A 21993-nucleotide genomic window follows, 5' to 3' on the forward strand; every position below is an offset into this window, starting at 1 on the left:
CATTCACCGAGTTATTTGGCTGTTTTATTGACTTGTTTTATGCGAACCATACAGTTCTTTGCATCGCTTCATTTATTTGCTTAATACTTTTTTGGTATTGGTGATCTTAAGACCCCAGTTCCCTGCACCTCTCAGAGGTGGCCAGGTCCTGGCTCAGGTTACCAGCAGGTTATACAGGACTCCAATGGCCAACATGACTCAGTAGGGGTGGAAGCTATCAAAGGGTTTCTCCAGAAAACATACCTTGCTGAGTTGGAGTAATGTCATCGTCGCTAATCCCAAACAGCTCTGACTCCTCTATGCAATCGTACTTAGAATCATCAGTGCTGCAGCTGTGAAAATTTAGGGAAGGTAATTACCAGGAGAATGCATTAGTATAACCTATAAGCTTTGTTATATGAAAGAAACAGGTAAAAACAAATGTGGACAAAAATGAAGCAAAGTTTGAGAGGAACCTCAATTGTGTGAAATGGAGAAAACTGCAAATTCTTAAGGGCAATTAGTTTAAGTTAAAAGATTCTGTGCACGAGTTCTAGTTAGGAAAAAATATGATAAGAAGAGAAGTAGCTGGAAAACTGATTGAAATCCTTTTGTGTGGCTATGAGATACAAATACTGTAGGTATTTGCCAGATATCAGCAATGTGGTGGCCAGATACCTGGTAAGCGACATAATTTTGGTCATGAATGTATTTCAGTTAACGGCCTCTTTTATACCGATCTGCTGGTAATAACGACTGGTTTGGGAGACCGGTATCTGGAGCCTCCTATACCGGTCTGGCGGTCAATATTACTGACGGTCGGTATTGGGTTTGTTGTGGCATTGGCGTCCCCTCACATAGCGACCAGGCCACCGACCTCCATCGCCAAGAGTCGTATATTACATCTTAATTTTCTTTTAAAATGATTCAGTTTAATGAAGAAAATTCTAAATTATTATTAATAAAATATTTTGAAACAGTTTTTATTCAGCAAAAGTCTTTGTTTTCTTATTAATTTAAATACCTTTTATAATATGGGCACTAGGTAATTTTTCCCACAAACCTAGAATGTACTGCGCCGGGCCATGTGTTCCCATTGTTTACTGTGAACTCGCGCGGCTAGCTTCAATTGTGAAGGATATTACTGTTAATTGTGATCTTCTTTTTAATTTACAAAATGGCAAAAGTTACCCAAAGGAAGCGCCTGACGGTTGCACAGAAGCTGGAGTTAATTAAGAAACTCGATAAAGGATATTCTCATGCACGAGCAGCAGCAGAGTTTAACATCGGGAAAAGTACAGTAAGTGACATCAAGAAACAGAAGGATACTCTATTAAAATATGTGAGCACAACAGAGTATGCTACTTCTGGTGCCGCATGTTCGAGAAAAACAGTAAAGTCTGGTCAGTATCCACAATTGGATGCTGCAATGTATAAGTGGCTTATTCAGCATTGCACAATTGGCATGGCAATACGATTTGAAGAACTTGTAACCAAGCAAGTCATCCAGACACTAGGGATGCTCACCAAAAGAAGTGGCACAGAATGCAGCCTACAGAATAACTACTACAAAAGAGTGCCAGCATCATGCCATATGAACATGCATACATACCATATAACAAAACCCCAAAATGCCCCCAACCACAAGGCCTCACAGAGAAGTCACAGACCCTTGCACTGCTCAGGGTGCCGCTCTCCCTACCCAGTAGCCAGGCCTCTCAGGGGCAAACACTCAAGCACACCAGTCAGTGCAAGGGTAGTGCCAAATATGCACATAGGGAAGGGCAGCCCTAAACACATGCAGCCTGGTGTGAAGGTGAATGGCCCACACATAGGACAGAGTCCAAAGGAAACTTACATTTATGTTGAAAAGAAGTGGGGACCCCAAGCCTGGCAACTTGGATAGGTCTATTTGTCGAGACATCAGTGACAGGACTGACTCATTGCTTATCCAGGAGCCTGGAGCTCCCATGATGTCACCTGTTTGTAGCCTTTCACACTAGGAGCTTCAAGCTTGTTTCAAGTGAATCATTTGTGGAGTTTCTCTATTTCAGTGTTTCGTTGTATGTGAACCTTGCAGTTGTTTGTATTGCTTCGCTTACTTTCTGGATGTTTTGTTGGTGTGGGTGATCATAATCTCCAGCTCCTTGTGCTGTTGTGAAGGGGGCCAGGTGCTGGCTCTGATCCCCAACAGGACTCTAATGGCTGATATGAAAGGATGGAGAAGCCTCTTAGGAAGATAGCTTTAGGGAGCTGCCAGAGGCTCCTCATGAATGAACAACTAGCATGTTAACAATAACCATTACAGAATTTACATATATTTATTTATATCCAATCAAGTTTGTATTCTATATTAAATAATTTAATTTTCACTAATTTTGGTTTCCACTCATGCCTACCACCCTTTACTTTTATTCAAAAGATGTGCAGCCCGCTTGCCCAGCCTTCTGTTAATCAAGATTTTAAATATTATAAAGAAAGGATCAATGAGCAAAACAAATTACCTTGTGCCTGACATTTGAGATGAATTACACTGGCTACTCTCTTCCTCATCACTCACTTCTACATCACTTGCACTGAGCACTTTCTCTTTCTTTCTTTTGGCAGGTATCTTCTTGGTAACTTCTTTGCCTTTTGCTGCATTTGCCAAGTGTTTATTCTTTTTCACATTTTCATGTTCTGTGGTGGTAGCCTTTATATTTGCTGCAAGAAATAATACAATCAGTTGAGATATAGACCACTTAGCAACATATACATGACCATACTACTGTGCCTGTACAAGACACTTCACAGACAGGGATGTTAGGCTACTATAATAAGCAGTCACATCACAGGACACATAATAAAAACCAAACTGGTAATCCATATTCCCACCCTTGTTACCTAAATACCCTCTCATTGACACCCTTCACCTTTTATCTCATTAAGTTCATGTGAAAAAGCTCCATTCTGGCCCATGCTCCAGGAAATGCATGACAGAACCAAAATGCCTAAGAGCCCGAAGCGCCACAAGCACTGCCGACATCAAGGGAACCTGGGCATGGAGCTACACGAGACCCACATCCCAAGAAAGAGCACAAGAACACTCGGTGCGCCCCACATGCCAACATCGCTCCTGACCAGGAAGACTGGGACAAAGGCAGTGGGGCCAAGTTCTTTGACTCACCCAAGATGAGAGCCACTACAAGCAAGGAGGACCACTTATGGAATGACCCCCAATCACACCAGAGAAGGGAACTCTGGCAGTGCTAGAAAGCACCCAGGAAAGGAGGCCCTGAGCACTTTCAGTTCAAAGCATACTTAAAACCTGGCTCATGCTACAATGCAATGTAAGGAAAAGCCACTAAGTGCAAACACCTCACCACTTGGCTAAATAACAGGTTACCGGAGCCAAAACAAAAAGAGTGGTACCCAGTAACTACATCAACACTAGAACTGGGAGCTCACATCCTGGCAGGCCGTGAGCTACCACCCCACTCCCCTCAAATAAGTTAATAAGGTGGGGTAAACGAGAGAATTCAATTAATGTTTACATAATTGGGGGGAGTTCTTTCGGCAAGTTTTTTAATCCAGCAGTAGTTTACTCTGACTTGCCACTTTCTGGTTGCCTTTCAGGGTGAGGTGAACTACTTTTTCTCAACCTTGTTTCAGACATAGACAAGGATAAAAATTATAGAACTGAATCATCATTTGCAGATGACACTAGGATTTTCATGCGAGTAGACAATATAGAGAACACGGCAAAGCTCCAGTCTGATGCAAATCTTGTCTTTCAATGGCCCACAGATAGATGAAAGTTGAAAATGGCCCCACAGATGCTTCATGAAAAGTTTCTACTCCAGTTTCTACGCTATGGAAAAACAAAAATATAAAAATGGAAATCATATAAAACAGAATTGTCACACTATAAAACAAAAAAGCAATGTAAAGGATCTAGGAGTAATTATGTTAGAAGACCTTACCTTCACAGAACAAAGTATCTGTCACAACAACTAGAAAAAACCAGCGTTGAATGTAATGAAACGTCATTTTCTGGTTGAGCCCTGGAGGCTCCCTGGAGGCTCCCTGGAGCTATCAGAATGATATATGCTATATTAGTCAGGGGCTTCAGTTAATGGAATTCTGCCTACCGTTACCACTAGCCAGGACATGGCCTCCTCAGAGAGGCGCAGGGAGCAATGGCCCTAGGAAAATTCCCTTGTATTTGGGGGTATAACATCTGCCATCGACCAGGGTTAGGCACCCAGAAAATTAAGCATCTCAAAACCAGCCCCACATGGCAGGAAATTACAAAATACCCAAGACCGAACAGAGAAACAGAACACCCCAAAGAAAAAAAAGGAAACAAGCAAACGTTATTCACCGCCGCTGCACCACTTGTCCGCACAGCCCTCCCCTCCCTGAGAGGGGAAGCCTCAGATTTTCGCGCCAGCTACTCACACCTCAATTCGGAGGTTGAGTATCAAAAAAGAAACCGCCGACTGGAGGGAGGGAGGGGGTGCCAGGGAGCCTCTGACGCTCACCCAGAAAATGGGGTTTCATTACATTCAACGCTGGTTTTCTGTGGGGAGCTCCTTCGGCTCTCTCTAGCTACATAACCAAAGATAAGTAAAAGAGGGACTTACTCGGGAGGCGGCTACGCCGCGTGCCTCAACTCAAAGACGAGACAACTGGTGGCAACCTGTAACCAAAGGCAACATACGAGCAACTGGGACCAGGAACATTCACCAAATAAGGGTGGCCAGGACTCTGTTTGACCTCCAAAACTCCCGTGCACAAATGTCAGCCCAAGATATGTTCCCAAACACAGAAGCCAAAGCGGCACACTTACGAACATCATGGGCATGAGGGTAGATGGAAAGCTGGCTAGATTTAATAACCCTACGGACGACCTGAGAGATCCAAGCCCTGGAACAAGGAACGAGGGAAATCTGATCGATCCAAAGCGCGTCCACGGCCACAGAAGCCGAGGAGCGCAGGTAACAGTGCAGAGCCTCCATAAGAAGAAAAGAAGACGGTTGGAACCAAAACAACCGACCACCCAGACAGAAAGAGCAGAAATCTCTGCACCGGAGGAGAACATGAAGCTCGCCAACCCTACCCCCTGAGGCCAATGCCAACAGAAACAGAGCCTTCTGAAAGTAATTTTGAACCAAAGGGGCCACCACAAACTGAGAAGAGAAAAGAGCACCCACTCCAAGGACCAGGATGGCTCAGGCAGCGCACGAGCAGGCCGAGCGAAACAAAGCATGAGAAAGATTACGGAACGGGGTGGAAGTGACATCCACACCAAATGCAAGCTGGAGCAGCTCTGCCAGCACCGCATGACAAGAGGTGACAGTATTAGGCATAAGATGACTGTCCTGACAGAGCCAAGACAGAAAGGACAAAACAAACCGAACAGAAACAGAAGACAACCAACGAAGAGAGAGAGGGAATGGCGGAAAGAACCCCAAGAGACTTCATACTGTCGCCAAGACGAAGACAACACGTGAGACACCATCAGTGAAGCCACCTGATCACCATACAAGTGGTGATACACCCACATTAAAAAGACCAGACGCGAAGAGCGGAGGAGTAAACTGAACCAGCCAAGAACCAGACTGGCTCAATCTGCTGGAAGAGGCGAAGCTGTGGAAAATGCCCCAGGTTTGAACACCGAGCAAGCAGTACCCTGCGCAGCTTATTACCCACTGCGTAGTAGCAATTTCTTAACCAAAATAGGGGTTTGTTTTGGGATGCTTACCTTTCTTGGTGCCTGACCCGGTCGATGGCAGACATAGAATGCTTCCAATCACACGGGGGTTTCTATAGGCCATTGCTCCTCGTGCTTCTCTGAGGGGGCCAGGTTCTGGCTCGTGGTCCCCGGTAGGCCTAAAGAGCTTCATACACATGACTGATGCCAAAGTCTGACATTAGCAATATCAGCCTGGATAGCTCTGGGGAGCTGATGGGGCTCCCCCCAGAAAAATTATAATCAAAGAAAATACAAATAATCTACTTCATACTTACAGTTATCAATTGCAAACGTTTTCCCTTTAGGAGTTTCACAAAAACTGCTCTCAGCCTCACTGTCGGTGACAAGGGGATGTGTCTGCTCATATACATGATCCAGGAGTACTACAGCCTTTCGGCGAGCCAAAGCTCGCAACCCATACTTTGCCAATTCTTTCTGTTAATTAGTACAGGATATTAATATAAAAAACAAGTGTTGCATGTAATGAAATGCTGCTTTCTGGGTGAGACCAGTGGCTCCCTGAAGCTACATAGCTTCCCATTATGCAAGTCACATCAGTCATAGGTGTCCTGTTGGTCTACTGGGAACTGATGTTCCCAGTAGACCAGAACCTGGCCCCCATTACAGAGAAGAGAGGATTATCATCATCATCCCTCACCAGGAAAGCATCCAGAAAGTACACGAGACTATCCAGACAACTGCATGGGTCATGAAAATGAAGTACCAAAACAGCTAAAGACACCACAAAATATTCACTAAAAATTAAATGGATCACTATGTACAAAACCCCTTCTAGTGTGCAGAGCCACCAACATGTGGTGTCCTAGCTTCAAGCCTGCATCTGGTCAGCTGCATCACTTCAGTCCAGAGGTGATGGACCTCGAAGTAATGTACCTGGTAGGGGAGTATGGGAGCCACCTAGGCTTGCCTAGAAAATGGCACTTCATTACATTCAACATCTCTGAAGAGATTAAAACATATGAACAAGTAAAAACTAGAGACTTACCTGGGAGTAGATGGTGGTGGCAGCTATGAAGTCTTAGATGAGATGCTGGGCCAAGAAACCTAGCCAAGGCAACACAAGCTGGACTGGAGGAAGGAATACTGACCTGATACCAAGCTGTCAAGACCCTGTTAGATATCTAAAACCAGAACCTGATATCAGCTCATGACATAAAAGCAAAGTTAGCAGCAAAACCAGCAAACTGATAAACAACTTGGAACCAAAGGTTGACCGCAGGCTAGCCAGCATTAACCCTTTAACTGCGCGGCCTATAAATATGACATCCCCCCCAGTGCGCAGGAAATGAAACCTTGGGAAAAAATTATTTTTTCTCCGGAAAGTGTCAAAAACCCCTCCCTGTATATGGGTATAGCAACGCAAGTTCGAAATTGTACTTACTTTGGGTGCTATGGGGTCCAAAAGGTGGGCCGTGACGTCATAATTCCCCGTGCACCAGAGCAGTATGCTCTCGGGGCCGGTGGGGCGGCTGGGGCGGGGCGCGCGAGTTGCCGCGAATATATTTTTGCACATTTTTTGCGCACAGTTCCAAATAGATTTTATTGCATTTCACGTGCCGAACCGATGTATGGTGATCACGTACACCATATTATGGCAGTAGAACATCCGTACTGTCCGTAGACACTGTGTTACATGCATCACAAAATGGTTCACTTATCCTGCACTTATTTCTAATATATCACGCAAATATATTGATATGTACATTATATATACACACTGTACAGTATCACACACTATATACACATACTAGACACACACTCAGTACTCCGCGAGTGTGTGATACACTGCGAAACAGTCAACGGGGCAGAGTGGCACCTTGCACTCCACGCACCAGGTGCTGATGCATCTACGCTTTTGTGGTCTGCGTGTGGTGTTCCTGCAGACTATGCATGCACGTTTATCCTTCTCCCGTGATGCTGTGCCTGGCATATACTCCAGCCTGTGTACCCCGAAGTTCTCATTACCCCGCAGTCTGTCTGGGGCTGCGTGTGGCATCGTTGCTTGCACCCCGCGGGGTACTACGGAGCCCTCCTTGCCATACTTTTCCAGCAGCTGTGACACCACGCTGGCACTGAAGGTACGTATAGACGGTTTCCTGCCGGACTTCACCAGGTACGTATTGTAGCAGTTGAGCACTGCAACATCCATGAGGTGGAAGAAGAATTTTTTCGTCCAATTCACTGACCTGCGTACGCACTCCACACCACCAAGCATCATGTCACACTGATCGACGAGGCGCATGTTCACGTTATAGTCTATGACACAGTCCGGCTTGTACATGCGGTTGTGCGTCTGATAATGGACCTTGCCAGTGTCCAACATAGCACCCGTGTGAATCGTTGTCAGCATATTCACTTCGCATCTGTCCTTCCACCGCACTGACAGCATCTTGTCACACTTGCGCAACTGGCACTCACCCACACCTATACCTATACCGAACACTGGCATTTCCTTCCTGATGAGCTTCACAGTACCACATACGCCGGTGTTGTGGGCGAGGAGGTATCTGGTCAACAGGGGGCTGGTGTAATAGTTGTCCGTGAAAAGTATATGGCCCATGTTCAGCAACGGCTCTATCAGGGTTTTTACGACACTGCCGGAGAACCCGTGTTCATCTTGAGCTGGTATGTCGATGTCTGTACCGGAATACAAGATCATGTCCAGGACGATACCAGTCTCACAATCGCACAGCACAAAAAACTTGAGGCCAAAACGGTGCCGCTTGGAAGGGATGTACTGTTTGAATGCCAGTCTGCCCTTGAACAATACAAGCGACTCGTCGATAACGACATTCTGTCCAGGTACAAAATAATCCCTGAACTTCCCTCTCAGGTCGCTGAATACCTTGCGTACCTTCCAAAGTCTGTCTTCCCTGTCCTCGTTTGCATTATTCTTGAAATGCAGGCACCTCAGAATCAACAGAAACCTATCCCGCGACATATAACGGTTGAAGATGGGCGATGGAACAAGGCTGTCTTTGTTCCAATAGTCCTGGACGACAGCTTTCTCGGAGTGTTTCATCATCATACATATAGCGAGAAACACGTACTGTACATCTCGTCCATTGCCGTATCCTTCCATCGCGTGAGGCGTGAAGCAGGTAATATGCCACCGTCTATGAGGGCGTGGGCGTATGTGTTTGTCTCGGTCACAAGATGGTCCATGAACACATTGTCGAAATATGCCTGGAAATATTCCATGTCCGCCATATCATCACCGGTATACGGGAATAACGCTGTAACACCAACGTCGGTATCAACAAACGTTGGTATTTGGGGCACAAATGTGTTGCAATCCTCCCACACAAGTACACCAGGGGGTTTGGTGTAGGCACCAACCCCACGGCCAACACCACCACAACCACCAAAACCACGACTACGTCGTCTGCTGCTGCTCCTGGAGCTGTGTGAGAGTATGCTTGACGCTGAGGCAGATTTCCGAACCGTAGGCCTACCACGAACACCCAATGTTGAGGGCCCACTGTCGTCATGCTGGGAGACACGCCGCCGTCTGCCTGCACGTGTTGCTGAGGCAGCAAAACCCCGCCTGGTACCACCCCCACTGCTAGTACTTGGGTCGTCCACACTACTCGTATCAGAGCCAATGTCGCTGAACCCCGAGAACGATTCGTCACATGTACTATCACTGAATAATGAACTAGCACCTGGGGACATACATGATGGTGGTGATGATAACGGTGTTGACCCAGGGCGGCGAGACAGGCCAGGCGGGTAGCGTGTACCGTACACGCTAGCCACATCATCCACCTCTGTTTCCCCCTCACTCGTATCGGACTTCTGCGTCAGATCTTTCTCAGGATCATAGTCCAGGTCATCATCCATAGCACCGTCGTCGTACAATATATCGCGAATTTCCTCCTCAGAGAGTCGTTTTCCATGACCGCGGGTCACCGTGGAACGGGAGCTCGTTGACGATGCGTCAGACATGGTTGCTGCTTGGGAACTGGGGCTCCCTACGGCCGCGGGGCATGCTGGGATTTTTTTTCAAGATGGCAGACGATCAATGGGGCCCCCAGCTACCCATTCCATACCCACGTCACCGCGCGCCACTTTTAAATTGGAAATGAAAAATACAAACACCGGGAGGCGCGTTGCGCACCCTAGGCCTGGGCCTGCAGGCGCGTTGCGCAGTTAAAGAGTTAATGACACTGAGAACAACTTTAGACTGTGTGGAAAAGGGGACCAAAGAAATGGGATCAATAAACAGTTATCCACTGAAGCAGAATCAATGGCATGCTGAAAGCAACAAATTACCACAACTGGACAACAGAATGTACACCCCCAGCCAGACAAACCAAGCATCTAACACCAAAGGAATCCCTAACCCTTAAACCGCGCAAATCATATATATATGATATCAGTGACAAAACCGAAACCGCGCACATCATATATATATGATTTCGTGTCTAGCACTATAATTTAAATGCCCCGCCTGGGATAGGGGCAGCTATAGTACAGCCACGACCGATAGTTGCCAGATGCCACGTAGAAAGAAATCCAGGCCAACATTCTTGTGTATTAGAGTGTCAGTATTGAGCAAGCCACCAAGGCTGGCGCACGCAGCACGAGCTCACAGCACTGCTGTTCAGCTTGTGACCACAGTATCGCCTACAAATGCCATAATATATATGATACTGCTATTATTTAGCAGTGATAGTATTACTGAAGCCCCCTGACTGTGATAAAACTGACCTGGATTCTGATAATAGCAGGATTGTGGTGATATTTAGCGCTGTGCTCCATGGAGGGAGGTGTAAGGCTGTGGAGGGAGGGTAGTGGCGTTGTCTTCTGACTGTGTGTGGCCACCATTTATTGATTGCACTCACCATACCAGCTTAGTGGTTCGCTATGGTGAACACAAATGTAGATACTTATATATAACATGTGTATAGTGTGAGATAACAGCGAGAGGAGTAGTTTGGGAGCCGCCATTTTGGTGAGGGAGGAGCGTCGTCTGCACGACTTGGCATGTTGTTTACTGATGGCCACTATGGTCTTTGGGCACCATACCAGCTTATTTGTACAGGTATGTTAAATAAAACAGGTAGATACTTATATATAATGTGTGTATATAGCATAATAACACCACAAACAATATTGTTGGAGGAGAAATATTAGTGCGTCTGGCCTTGAGGGCGGCCGCCGACCAGCTGACTGTGTGAGTAGCTACGTCTTTGTGCCTTTACTCACCATACAAGCTTAGATGTACAGTTATGGTGAACAAAACATGTAAATACGTATATATAATGTCTGTGTATAGTGAATAAATGCAAAAACAGTATTGTGGGAGGAGATTGAGGGCGAGTGAGGTGGTGTTGAGGGAGGGAGTGGCAGTGAGTGGCTCGAAGGTGTGTGGTGGTCACTCCTCTTGCTTTTTGACTCACAAGACCAACTTAGTAGTTCGTTATGGTGAACAAAACATGCAGATACTTATATATAACCTGTGTATATAGTGTAACAACAGCAAAACTATTTGTTTATTGTTTTACGAAGATAATAATTGAATCACTAATATGCACACCATAATTTTGAGTACAGCGATGGTTCACACATTTTATTATATAAATATACCACAATTCACTGTATGGAATAATATTACTGCAAAAAAAAAAAATAAGAAAAAATCAATCAGAGACATTGAAATAATTAGGTAATAATTTATTTGTGGCAACTGCCGTCTGACAGGATTTTTTTGTTATTTTTTTCCATGATCAGGGAACAAAAATGAACACTTCTATAAGACGAAAGAATTTTTTGGATTTTTTTTTTGTGTTGCGCCTGTGGGTGTGAATTTCATTTGGGCCCCTAGCGGTTTGAGGGTTAAGAAGCCAACCTTCTCCATCTCTTCCAGAAAAAGGAGAAAGCTGTCAGGTGAAGAAACCACCAACAAGGGCTGAAATAACAGAGTGCACAAATACAGAAGAGAGCAAGAGCCTGGCTGGTTGTCAGGCTCCCCAGCTTGACAACCAGCACCAAAACCAATGCCTTAAGAAATATATCTTGGACCAACAGGGAAATCAGGAACAGGAGGGAAGAAAAACCAACACACAATTAAGAGATCAAGATGGTTCAGTTCCTATTAGGATGCTGACCTGAAACCAGAATGCCAGCTGTTGGTGGCTTTGTGCACAAGGTGGTACAGTATTTTGTACCAAGTTTCTAGTGAACCATTATATTTTGAATGGATCATTCACAGTGTCTCTTGGCTGTTTTGGTGCTCATTTTCATTGATCATGCAGTTGTCTGTACAGTATTGTCTCGTCTACTTTCTGGTGGCTTTCCTGGTGAGGGTGATCATAACGATTTCCCTCTGTGACGGGGCCCAGGTACTGGTTCTGATTCCCAGTAGGTCAACAGGAAGCACATGACTGATGAGACTGAGTAATGGGAAGCAGTCTTTGAGATAAAGCTTCCCAGAAGCCAACAATTGACTCCCCCCCCCCCAACCAGAAAACCTGCATTGAATGTAATGAAATGCCTCTTTCTGGTTGGACCTCAGTGGCTAACAGCATTGAGATAGCTCAGAACATAAGATTAACAACAACCTTAGGAGTCCTTAACACTTTCGCGCGCCCTGGGAAGGTAAAAAAAAAAGCGGTATGTGCACGCGGCGTTTTTGTCGCGTAAGCGTAAAAACAAAAATGTGTATACTTTTTACTCTCCTGACCTTAGTTCTCGAGCTACGTATTTCATTTTGGTACCAACGTGTTCGCAATAAAATTCTCTAGAAGAACATCAGTAAAAAAAGTCACGAAACGTATAGGGATACCAGCACCAAATAAATAACTACGAAGATGACTCGCCGTGAGCGCCCAACAGCAACAAAATGTTTTTACTCTTGGAATTGTTATCACTTCCACACTTGTCCTACAGCGTTAATTTTGGTATCAATGGACTCGCAATGAAATTCCCAACACGGTGATATGAATATAAACGTAGAATAATGATTGCGGCCCACCCGCAAGAGTGTGGGAAGTGGTGAAATTGTTACCCGGTATCGGTGACGGGACGACACATTTGCGATAAGGCGCTTTGAAAGTTTATACTTATTTCACTCTCCTGACATCATTATTCTATGTATGTCATTCATTTTTGTGTCAATATGTTCGCAATAGAATGTTCTATGAGCCCGTAGGTAAAAAAGATCAACAAAGCGTAAGATAGAATAGCGCCAAATATAAAACAACGCTGGAACATATCAGTGAGCGTCAAACACACACGAAATGTTTTTACTTTTGTTATGTTTGTCAAGTTTATACTTGTTGCACACAGTTATTTTTGGTTGTACATTGATCTGAATAAAATTCCCTAAACAGACATATGCATATAATACATGATATGGGGGAAGCATTACCAGTATAAACGGCTAAAGTCACCCACCTGCAACCCGTTTGGGACACTCATGCAGACACACGCTACACCCAAAAAAAAATCTATGAAGGTTCGAGTCTATTTATGGCAGTTTATGTGATACAGTGTTCATTCTGGTATCAAAATACAAAATACATTACCAGTATAAACGGCTAAAGTCACCCATCTGCAACCCGTTTGGGACACTCATGCAGACACACGCTACACCCCAAAAAAAATCTATGAAGGTTCGAGTCTACTTATGGCAGTTTATGTGATACAGTGTTCATTCTGGTATCAAAATACTCGTTTCAGTTTGTAGTTCATGCGATTTTCAGAATCAACTGAATCGCTGGAGGTTCAACATTTGAGTCAGAGTCATCTGACAAAACCGTCTCGTCAAATGGCAGTGTGCCAGACATCTCGGGTTCTGATTCGGTTGCTGCTTCAGCTTGAGGTGTTGAAGTGAACAAGGGCCGCCTCACACCAGATGGTTCAGGAGTTTGCATGGCGTCAGCATAGGCAGGACCTGTGTCATCATTTATGTCTGGAGCGTGCCGCAAGTGTTGAGATACTGTTGCTGTTTGAGGCCAATCTTCCGGGTCCCAGCACAATAGGGCCCAATTTGCCACCTCGTGGAACTGTAGCAATGTTAGCTTTTTTTGATCAGTTGTGTTGTATTTGTACAAAACAAAGGCATTATGCAAAGCCATTTGCAGGAAATAAAACGTTATCTTTTAGGTCCACTTGTGAGTTCTCCGGGTAAAATGGTAATACCATTTGATCGAAGTGGTCCACACCTTTCATGAACTTATTGTACCATGCAGCCTAGTGGTGAGAAAGAGAGCCTCATGGCGCGCAGTTTGAAACAAACCCAAAGTAAATCGGATTAAAATTGAATTTTATACAAATATTTTTTATGAGGACATAAATTTATGTCCACCTCGCGGAAGCGGTGAGGCGAAACAGGACTCCGGGCGGAGTCCTCATCAGCAGAAAGTGTTAATAGTCTTCCACATATCACAGCCAGAAACACTGAGTCCAAGGAAACCCAGGGGCCTACATCAGATTTCCCCTAAGACCCGGAAGGAGAAGGCTCCAGGGCAGAGCCAGTGTTCACACTCACCACCCAGGCTGGAAAAGAAAAATCCAGGGAAGAGGCTTTGGAAGGAGGGGCTGGCTAGAAAGAAAATTCTGGAACTTCGTTGGGACCAGCCAGTTCAACTAATTGCCACCACACCCGAATCAGAAGGGGCAGCCCCAGAAGCTGGCCAAGCCCCATCCCAAGCTAAATCCTGCCCCACCCCAGAAACACACTGACATTTCACAACTAGAAGCAGGGGAGGGAAGATCAGAGGAAGGGGTGAACCACATCCCAAATGGAAGTAAGTGGTGGTCTAAATGGAGTCACAGGGAAGATCACCAAAACCTCCAATTACAGGTCCCTAAATGCCAGTTGAGGCAGCTCCGTGACATCCAATCTGGCACTCAACTGAGACCTCTGGAAGCATGCAAAATAAGCCTGCATAGTGGTTGCTGCTTGACAAACACTAACTTCATCAGGAGGGTCCGATAATAGTCACATGGAGAGCGTAGACCCCCTACAACACTCAGGGTTGCAACTGTCAAACTTAAAAAGCAGCATGGCTTGTTGGGTCAGAGGCCGAATTAATGATTGTCACCCCTGTGGCACAGACGAAGAACAACCCTCAAATATGTACTAGGGAAGAGCGGGTTTGGAGGGGATATTATTTGGCCACACTAAACCCAAGGAGGATGTCCAGGCCCCGTAGGGTAAACCAAGTGAGACACTCAGGCACCGGGGGCCACTATGCCAGACCCAAAAGCCAACACAGCCTAGGCTACACTGCTGTCAAGGCCCCACCAGCCAATGTCACTCCTGACCCAGATCAAGACAGAGGGACCATAAAACCCCCGACTCACCCTAGGCAAAGGCTATCAGAATCAAGGAGGAACTCTAAGAACCTGTGAACAAACCAGGGAAGAGAACTGTCAGTGCACGGGTTGTGCTAGGGGCTAGGGAGCACCCGGGGAAAGAAAGCTTGGAGCTGCATGTGCTCAGGGCTTTCTTTCCCAGGTGCTAAATTGAAACTACACAACAGTGTAAACAAAAATGCCACAAAGGCCAAGACCCAAAAGGACTTAGCTGAAAAATTGTATATCTTACCTTAAGATCTGTATATCTTACCTTAAGATCTGGTGATGACATATTCTTATAATCAGGAAAGGGTGTCACAATTTGTTTTTTTGAAGTTTGTTTTGGTTGAGGAGTCATTAGATCAGCAAGAGGAACATGAAAATTTTCAGATTCATTTAATTTTGCAGACAAGCGTTTGCAACCTTTGACACTTTCAACTTCTTCACAATCAAGATCTGATATTTTAAGCATAGTTTCATCACTAATAGACAAATTTAATGCCATTGCATTGGCTTCCTTAGATTTTGTAGTGGCGTCTGATACTGTATCTATATTTTTAGTGATGGATACAGAGTGAACCCGCCCTGAATATTTTCTTGCCGTGGCTTCTTTACCAGAAGATTTATATAATAATCCAGAAGCCATTGGCTCACACTGAGAAATGGTCTCGGTGTCAGATTCTGTACTGATGGAAAGTCTTTTCCTCTTTTTACTAGGATAAGGTCTTGATACTGGTAAAACAACATGAACTGGATCAGCACTAGAATCAGATCTAAGTGTGTTTTTCACAGGTGTTTGACACACATCTACTGGAACTGACATATCATTCTCTACATCATCAAAATCCTCCCAAACATTATTGATATATGTCTCATTTACATCCTCTTTTTCCTGTCCTAGTCTATTATTTTCAGGTAGGTTTCCAGCTCCTGAGCCATCATGATTAAATGCCCTAACTGGTTCTTCTTGGCATGCATCTTCATCTGTTTCAGGACTATCTGAATCACCCCACAGCTTCAAGGGTTCCATTTCTTCTAAAAGATCCAAATCCAAAGCATTATTTTTATCACCAGGTAAACTTGGCATATCATTGTTAGTGCAACTTGCAGGAGAGTTCTCACAGCTGGTGAGAGTTAGATCAATCAAATCGTCTCCTGCATCTGGACAGTCGGTAAGTTTGTTTTCATCACTTACTTTCAACAGCGTTGAAGATCCTTCACAATCCATATTATTCTTCCCACTTGACGGGCAACTAGCTTGACCACAAACACTACTGGCTCGTTTTTGTTCAGTGGGGTTTACATTATATGCAGTCTTTACCTTTTCATAAATCGGTGTATAAACGAGAGCCTGGTCCCCCACTAAATTTGTCACATTACTTTCAGTAACATGCACCGTCGATCCAAAATTCTGACTCGAGTCAGCATTCCTGCAAGTTTTCTTGGATATCAAAACAGGTTCTGAATGAATTGCATGAGTACCATCATACAATGGTGATTTGTCAACACTGACTGATGCTGGAGGGGAATTAGATGGAGTAGAGATGAAACTAACATCTTTAGCCAGAACTGGTTCATCAAATATGTCGGGCGACTGAGACTCCATGATCTGGATGCCTTCTGATACCGAAGTACTATTTTCTGAGAACTCTTTCAGTTTATCACTGTCTGCTTGTGATATACTGCTTTTAGGACTTTTAGGTAAAACAGTGTGTGTGTCAAAAGAATACAAATTAAGATTTTGCCTAACTCTTCTACCACTTTGTTCATTAGTTTCTTGCAAGGATGATCTTATTGGAGGTTTGAGAATGTAAGAATCTGAATCTGATGCAGCACTCACTCTCTCACAGATTCTGGATGTTTGTATTGATGATTTAGCATTGACTGAAGTAATGTCAGTTATGTCAAGAGATTTTAGATATGATACCAACTCCTCACACTTGTACTTAAGAGCCAATTCATAGACCTCCACCCATAGTGGATCACTTTTTCTCTCTATATTACAGGTACCGGTATATATGTATACTAAAAATCTCGTTGCTCCTTCATATGTAGCCTCATCCCAGAGTATGTCCATCCCTCCATCTATCACTTCATTATAGAGCAGTGAGCATCTTACAAAAAACACCAGAGAGTGAGCTAAGATAACACTACCATCTAATACTGTCACTGTGACATCACTTTTCTTTTCATTAGAGAAAAAGTTGCTCCAATCATAAATGAACTTCTCTTGCAAACACCGAGACTTTTCACTTTCATCTGGGATTTCCTCCCGTGTTGAGTCTACATCTTTCACACCATCACCATTAATCCTTTCTCTTAGTGCGTAACATTTGTTAGTCTCTCTTCCCTCCGAGTCATCAGTGACGGCAAAAGTTTCAACATTGAGTAGTTTTTGTGAACTATTACAGAAAGAATTTTGATAATCATCCTCCAAAAATATGCGAGTTGCTTCTGAACCACCTGAACTTTCAGAAAACTTACTGTTTTCATCAAGAGTGCTAAGAACCAAGGTTTCTTCTCTGTTGGTTACTGCCTGCTGCAAGCTACAGGAATATTGAACTTCACTTCCACTACATGCAGATGGTAATTTTGAACAGGTAGCAGGATGGCTCTCTACTGGAGCAATTACTGTGTGTTCAGAACTATTATTTAAAACAGCTATCACTTCACAATCAGGATTACAAGTGCTGATATGCTGATTATTTTTAAACTGTAGAGTTTTCTCACAATGTCCAGCATCACTTTCAAAATGATCTTCCCGACAGTTATTGTCTACAGATACATTATCAACTAAACCTCCATCGATACCATCAGTACTCAAGTGGTTAAGTTCATCACACTTCGTATCTTCCTTATACACTGTGGTTCTTTCTGAAGAATTCCTCAACTTTCTCTCAGTTTTCCTACCAACACTTGTAACATTTTTTGTCACTAAGCATCGCAGCTGAGCAGCCTTAACAGGTGAAGACTCATCATTACTCTCACTACTTTTATCACTTGTCTCACTTATATTGTCGTTATTTCGATCTAATACTATTTTTTCAGTAGTCTTGCCACCATCTCCACTAGTAATACTTCCTACAGCAAAATTACAGTAATGGTTATCTTCATGATTCTCACTAGAAATCTGACTTGAATCTTCATTACACTTTAGTGCAGTTTCGCCACTTCCTAAACTTTCTGTTGTACGAACAACCCAAAAGCCACTGGCAGGTTCTAAGGTTACATTTGGATCTGGCAATGACTCCAGAGTTTGAGGAGCAACTGCGTCTTCTTTTAAGAAGAGAGAATCTCGGGTGAGGTTAAGACAATCTTGAGAACCCAAGAGCTCAGCAAGGGCCAACTGTGTGCAGTAGCCATCAACTACACATGTTTCTCCACAGTCAGATCCTGAGTCAGAATTCTGTAAAAGTAAGGAAATCCAGTGTTAGATTCATACAATAAAAAATGTAATTACAGTACTGTACTATAATAAAATACAAAACGAAAGCCAGTAATATATCTGAAGACTGCATGGAGGCAATTCACACACATTTGGTACAGCAATTATGTCTACAGCATAAGTGTTGATAATTGAATGCAGAGTATCATATAATTCTAGATGGAAAAGGAAGGACACGAGTACTAACCACTGTACTGTGCACCTGTTTCATATGACAACTCTACAAAATATGCAAAAGATTATAAGAATCTTTTTGCTCTGAATATGCAAGATTATAAGAATGTAAAAAAAAAAAGTTGAATGTAATTAAACGCAAGTTTCTGGACGTGACCCAGAGACTCCCCGGTGCTATATTGGGCTGATGTGTATATATTAGACCATGGCAACAATCAATCGAAGGAGTTCTAAGCCTACCGGGGACCAGCGCCGGAACCTGGCCCCCTAAAGTGAGGCACGAGGAGCAATGGCCTATAGACACCCCCATGTAACTGGAAGCAGTCTATGTCTACTACCTACCAGGTCAGGCACCCAGAAAGATAGGAATTCCAAAACAAACAACAGCTGGTTAAAATTTCAGACCGAAAGCCGAACTAGGAAGCAGAACATCCCCATCGAAAACAAGTAAACAAGCATGACGTCACGACAGTCGCTAATTACCTAAGAGTAGTTACAGGATGAGAGCTATGCTCATGGTGTCCCATCTTCCCAGTACTCTTTGTAGTATAACGCTCTGAAACTACCGATGGTTTTGGCCACCACCTTCTCACTTAGCTTGTTCTAATTGTCTTCCATTCTGTTTGTAATAGAAAACTGTCATGTTTTTGCCTTGAATGATTTTTGCCCTAACTTTCTGCCTGAAACGCTATGCGTACTAGTGGCTTTAGGTATTGTATGTACTAGCTCTATCTATAAATCAATCAGAATGTTTGTAACTCTGCATCTATGTATGTACTTTTCCTAAATAAAATATTATTATTATTATTATTATTAAGTATTTTTTCGATACCTTTGGTTAAGTGTGCATCAAGGTTATTGCTATTGGAGGCGATGAGTCACAATAACGTGGCTGAAGTATGTTGACCAGACCACACACAATCGACTTGAGAATGGTCCAGGACGGACCGAAACGTCGTCGTCCCTTCAACTTCTAGTGTGTGGTCTGGTCAACTTAATGCTACTGGCCACGGCAACAATCGTTTCCCTTAATTTGTTTCTATCTACGAGCAGTAATTTATTTTGTTTCACCTATCTGGTGTGTTCTTTCTTGGTGCTCGGTCGACATATGATCCCCAAGTTTCCCTTGCCTTGTAGATTGAACCAGATTCTGGTTCTGACTCAAGAGGTATGGTACACTTCTCAAGACTTTGCAACACAAAAGTGCAAGCTATGGATAGGTACCGAGGAGGCCTCCCAGCTATCAAATTTGTCACATTACTTTCAGTAACATGCACCGTCGATCCAAAATTCTGACTCGAGTCAGCATTCCTGCAAGTTTTCTTGGATATCAAAACAGGTTCTGAATGAATTGCATGAGTACCATCATACAATGGTGATTTGTCAACACTGACTACGACATGTTATTAACTAAAATGCAATGACTACACTTCTTTCACAATAGTGTGTTTATACATATAAATCATAATAATAAATATATTACTTCCAATTGCTTACTGTAATATCATAATTAGTTTTTGTTTCCTGTTAAGCATTTTTACCTCATCACTTATGGATTGTAGAGAAGTCAGGTTTAAGCGTCCAGGGATCTGTGATAGTCTTCTTAAAAGTCCTCCGACAGCAATGCTTTGTGGTTTAATATATGGCTCAAGCTCAGGAACATAGAAGTCTTCAAGAGGTTGGTCTGCACATTTATGAGCAGTTTTCCATAACTTGCAAGCCTGTGGATTAAGAGAATGCACTTGTGGAATATTTTTTCAAAGCAAAATGTATATTGGAGTAATGAAGTAGGAAAATACAGTGCATCTAATTTAATATATTATAGTATAATTATTTTATTTACATTATTTACCTTGCCTTGCCTTTACCTATTTACCTTCAGTAACATGACTTACATGTTACTGAAAAACCTATAATACCAGATTTTAACATTTATAAATGTGTGTCTTAAATGAAGCTATAGAGTACAAGTAATTCCATCCACATTTTCATGGTGTGGAGACACACTAAATGTGCTTCTAAAAAGAAGAATTTATAAAAAGAAGAATAAATGTGTGTTTAATGCAATAAAATGCCCTTTTCTGCCCACCAGAAGCAAGTGCCATTTCACTTCCTTCCTCTAATGAAAACAATGAGTGGGAATCAAATCTGAGCCCACTACTGGGAAAAACATTGAATGTAATGTAACAGCATTGAATGTAATGTAACACCATTTTCTGGGTGAGACCCAGAGGCTCCCCAGAGCTAACCGGACTGATATGAGTATTAGACCCTGGCATCAGTCAATGTACATGGAGTTCTAGGCCTATGGAAACCCCTGTGTGGTTGGAAGAATTCTGTGTGTACCATCAACCGGGTCAGGCACCCAGAAAGGTAAGCGCCCCAAAACAAATCTTATCTGGTTAAAATATTGCTACTGAAAGCCGAACCAGTGGACAGAACTCTCCAAATGAAAACACGTAAACGAGCATGACGTCACCACGTCATCCTGTTACTGTCTGCGTAACCCTAACCTCACCGGGAGGGGAGGTTATCTTGAGATGATTTCGGGGCTTAGTGTCCCCGCGGCCCGGTCCTCGACCAAGCCTCCACCCCCAGGTAGCAGCCCGTGACAGCTGACTAACTCCCAGGTACCTATTTACTGCTAGGTAACAGGGGCATCAGGGTGAAAGAAACTCTGCCCATTGTCTCTTGCCGGCGCCCGGGATCGAACCCGGGACCACAGGATCACGCGTTCAATGTTCTGTCCACTCAGCCACCGGCACACAAACGGGAAGGGGATTTAAACTATCACAGATTTAAACTATCTAAACACAGATGCTGAAGAAATATAAGAAAATTCACTTTCGCAAACAGTGTGGTAGATGGTTGGAACAAGTTAGGTGAGAAGGTGGTGGAGGCCAAGACCGTCAGTAGTTCCAAAGCATTATATGACAAAGAGTGCTGGGAAGACGGGACACAACAAGCATAGCTCTCATCCTGTAACTACACTTAGGTAATTACACTTAGGTAATTACACACACACTGTACTGAATACAAATTTATACAAATTACATTTACTGTACCTCATTCCTAAACTTTGAAAGATGGCCTTTTGCACCAGAATTTCCTTCGTTTTGCCAGCTGACTCTTGGCGTATCCTCAGAAGTTAAAATAGATGCAACTTTTTCACTAATAAGTCTTTCCCTTTCCTCAACAGAACGGGTAGCTAGAAGTGTTTTGCTAAAATTTCCTTGACGCTTTCGTCCTCTGTTTCTTGTCTGAGATGCGATGGCTCTTTGGTTACCTGTTAACACAATATACAATGCAATAAAAGGCTTCAAATGAA

General features: G+C 43.6%; 1 protein-coding gene across 5 annotated transcripts in view; it reads right to left on the bottom strand.

The window, feature by feature from the left end:
* Positions 1–21993, bottom strand: part of LOC123775188 (uro-adherence factor A) — a 55292-nt gene that overhangs the window by 9272 nt on the left and 24027 nt on the right. For all 5 annotated transcript variants that reach the window (XM_045770149.2, XM_045770146.2, XM_045770147.2 and 2 more), the window contains exons 6-11: positions 21731–21951; positions 20207–20386; positions 15318–18452; positions 5992–6151; positions 2484–2682; positions 244–332 (exon numbers count right to left, since the gene is read on the bottom strand). In XM_045770149.2, the coding sequence (XP_045626105.2) occupies positions 244–332; positions 2484–2682; positions 5992–6151; positions 15318–18452; positions 20207–20386; positions 21731–21951 (3984 nt within the window). The remainder of the gene's footprint in view (positions 1–243; positions 333–2483; positions 2683–5991; positions 6152–15317; positions 18453–20206; positions 20387–21730; positions 21952–21993) is intronic.

Source organism: Procambarus clarkii, chromosome 92 (assembly GCF_040958095.1).
Source record: "Procambarus clarkii isolate CNS0578487 chromosome 92, FALCON_Pclarkii_2.0, whole genome shotgun sequence".
Taxonomy (NCBI): domain Eukaryota; kingdom Metazoa; phylum Arthropoda; class Malacostraca; order Decapoda; family Cambaridae; genus Procambarus; species Procambarus clarkii.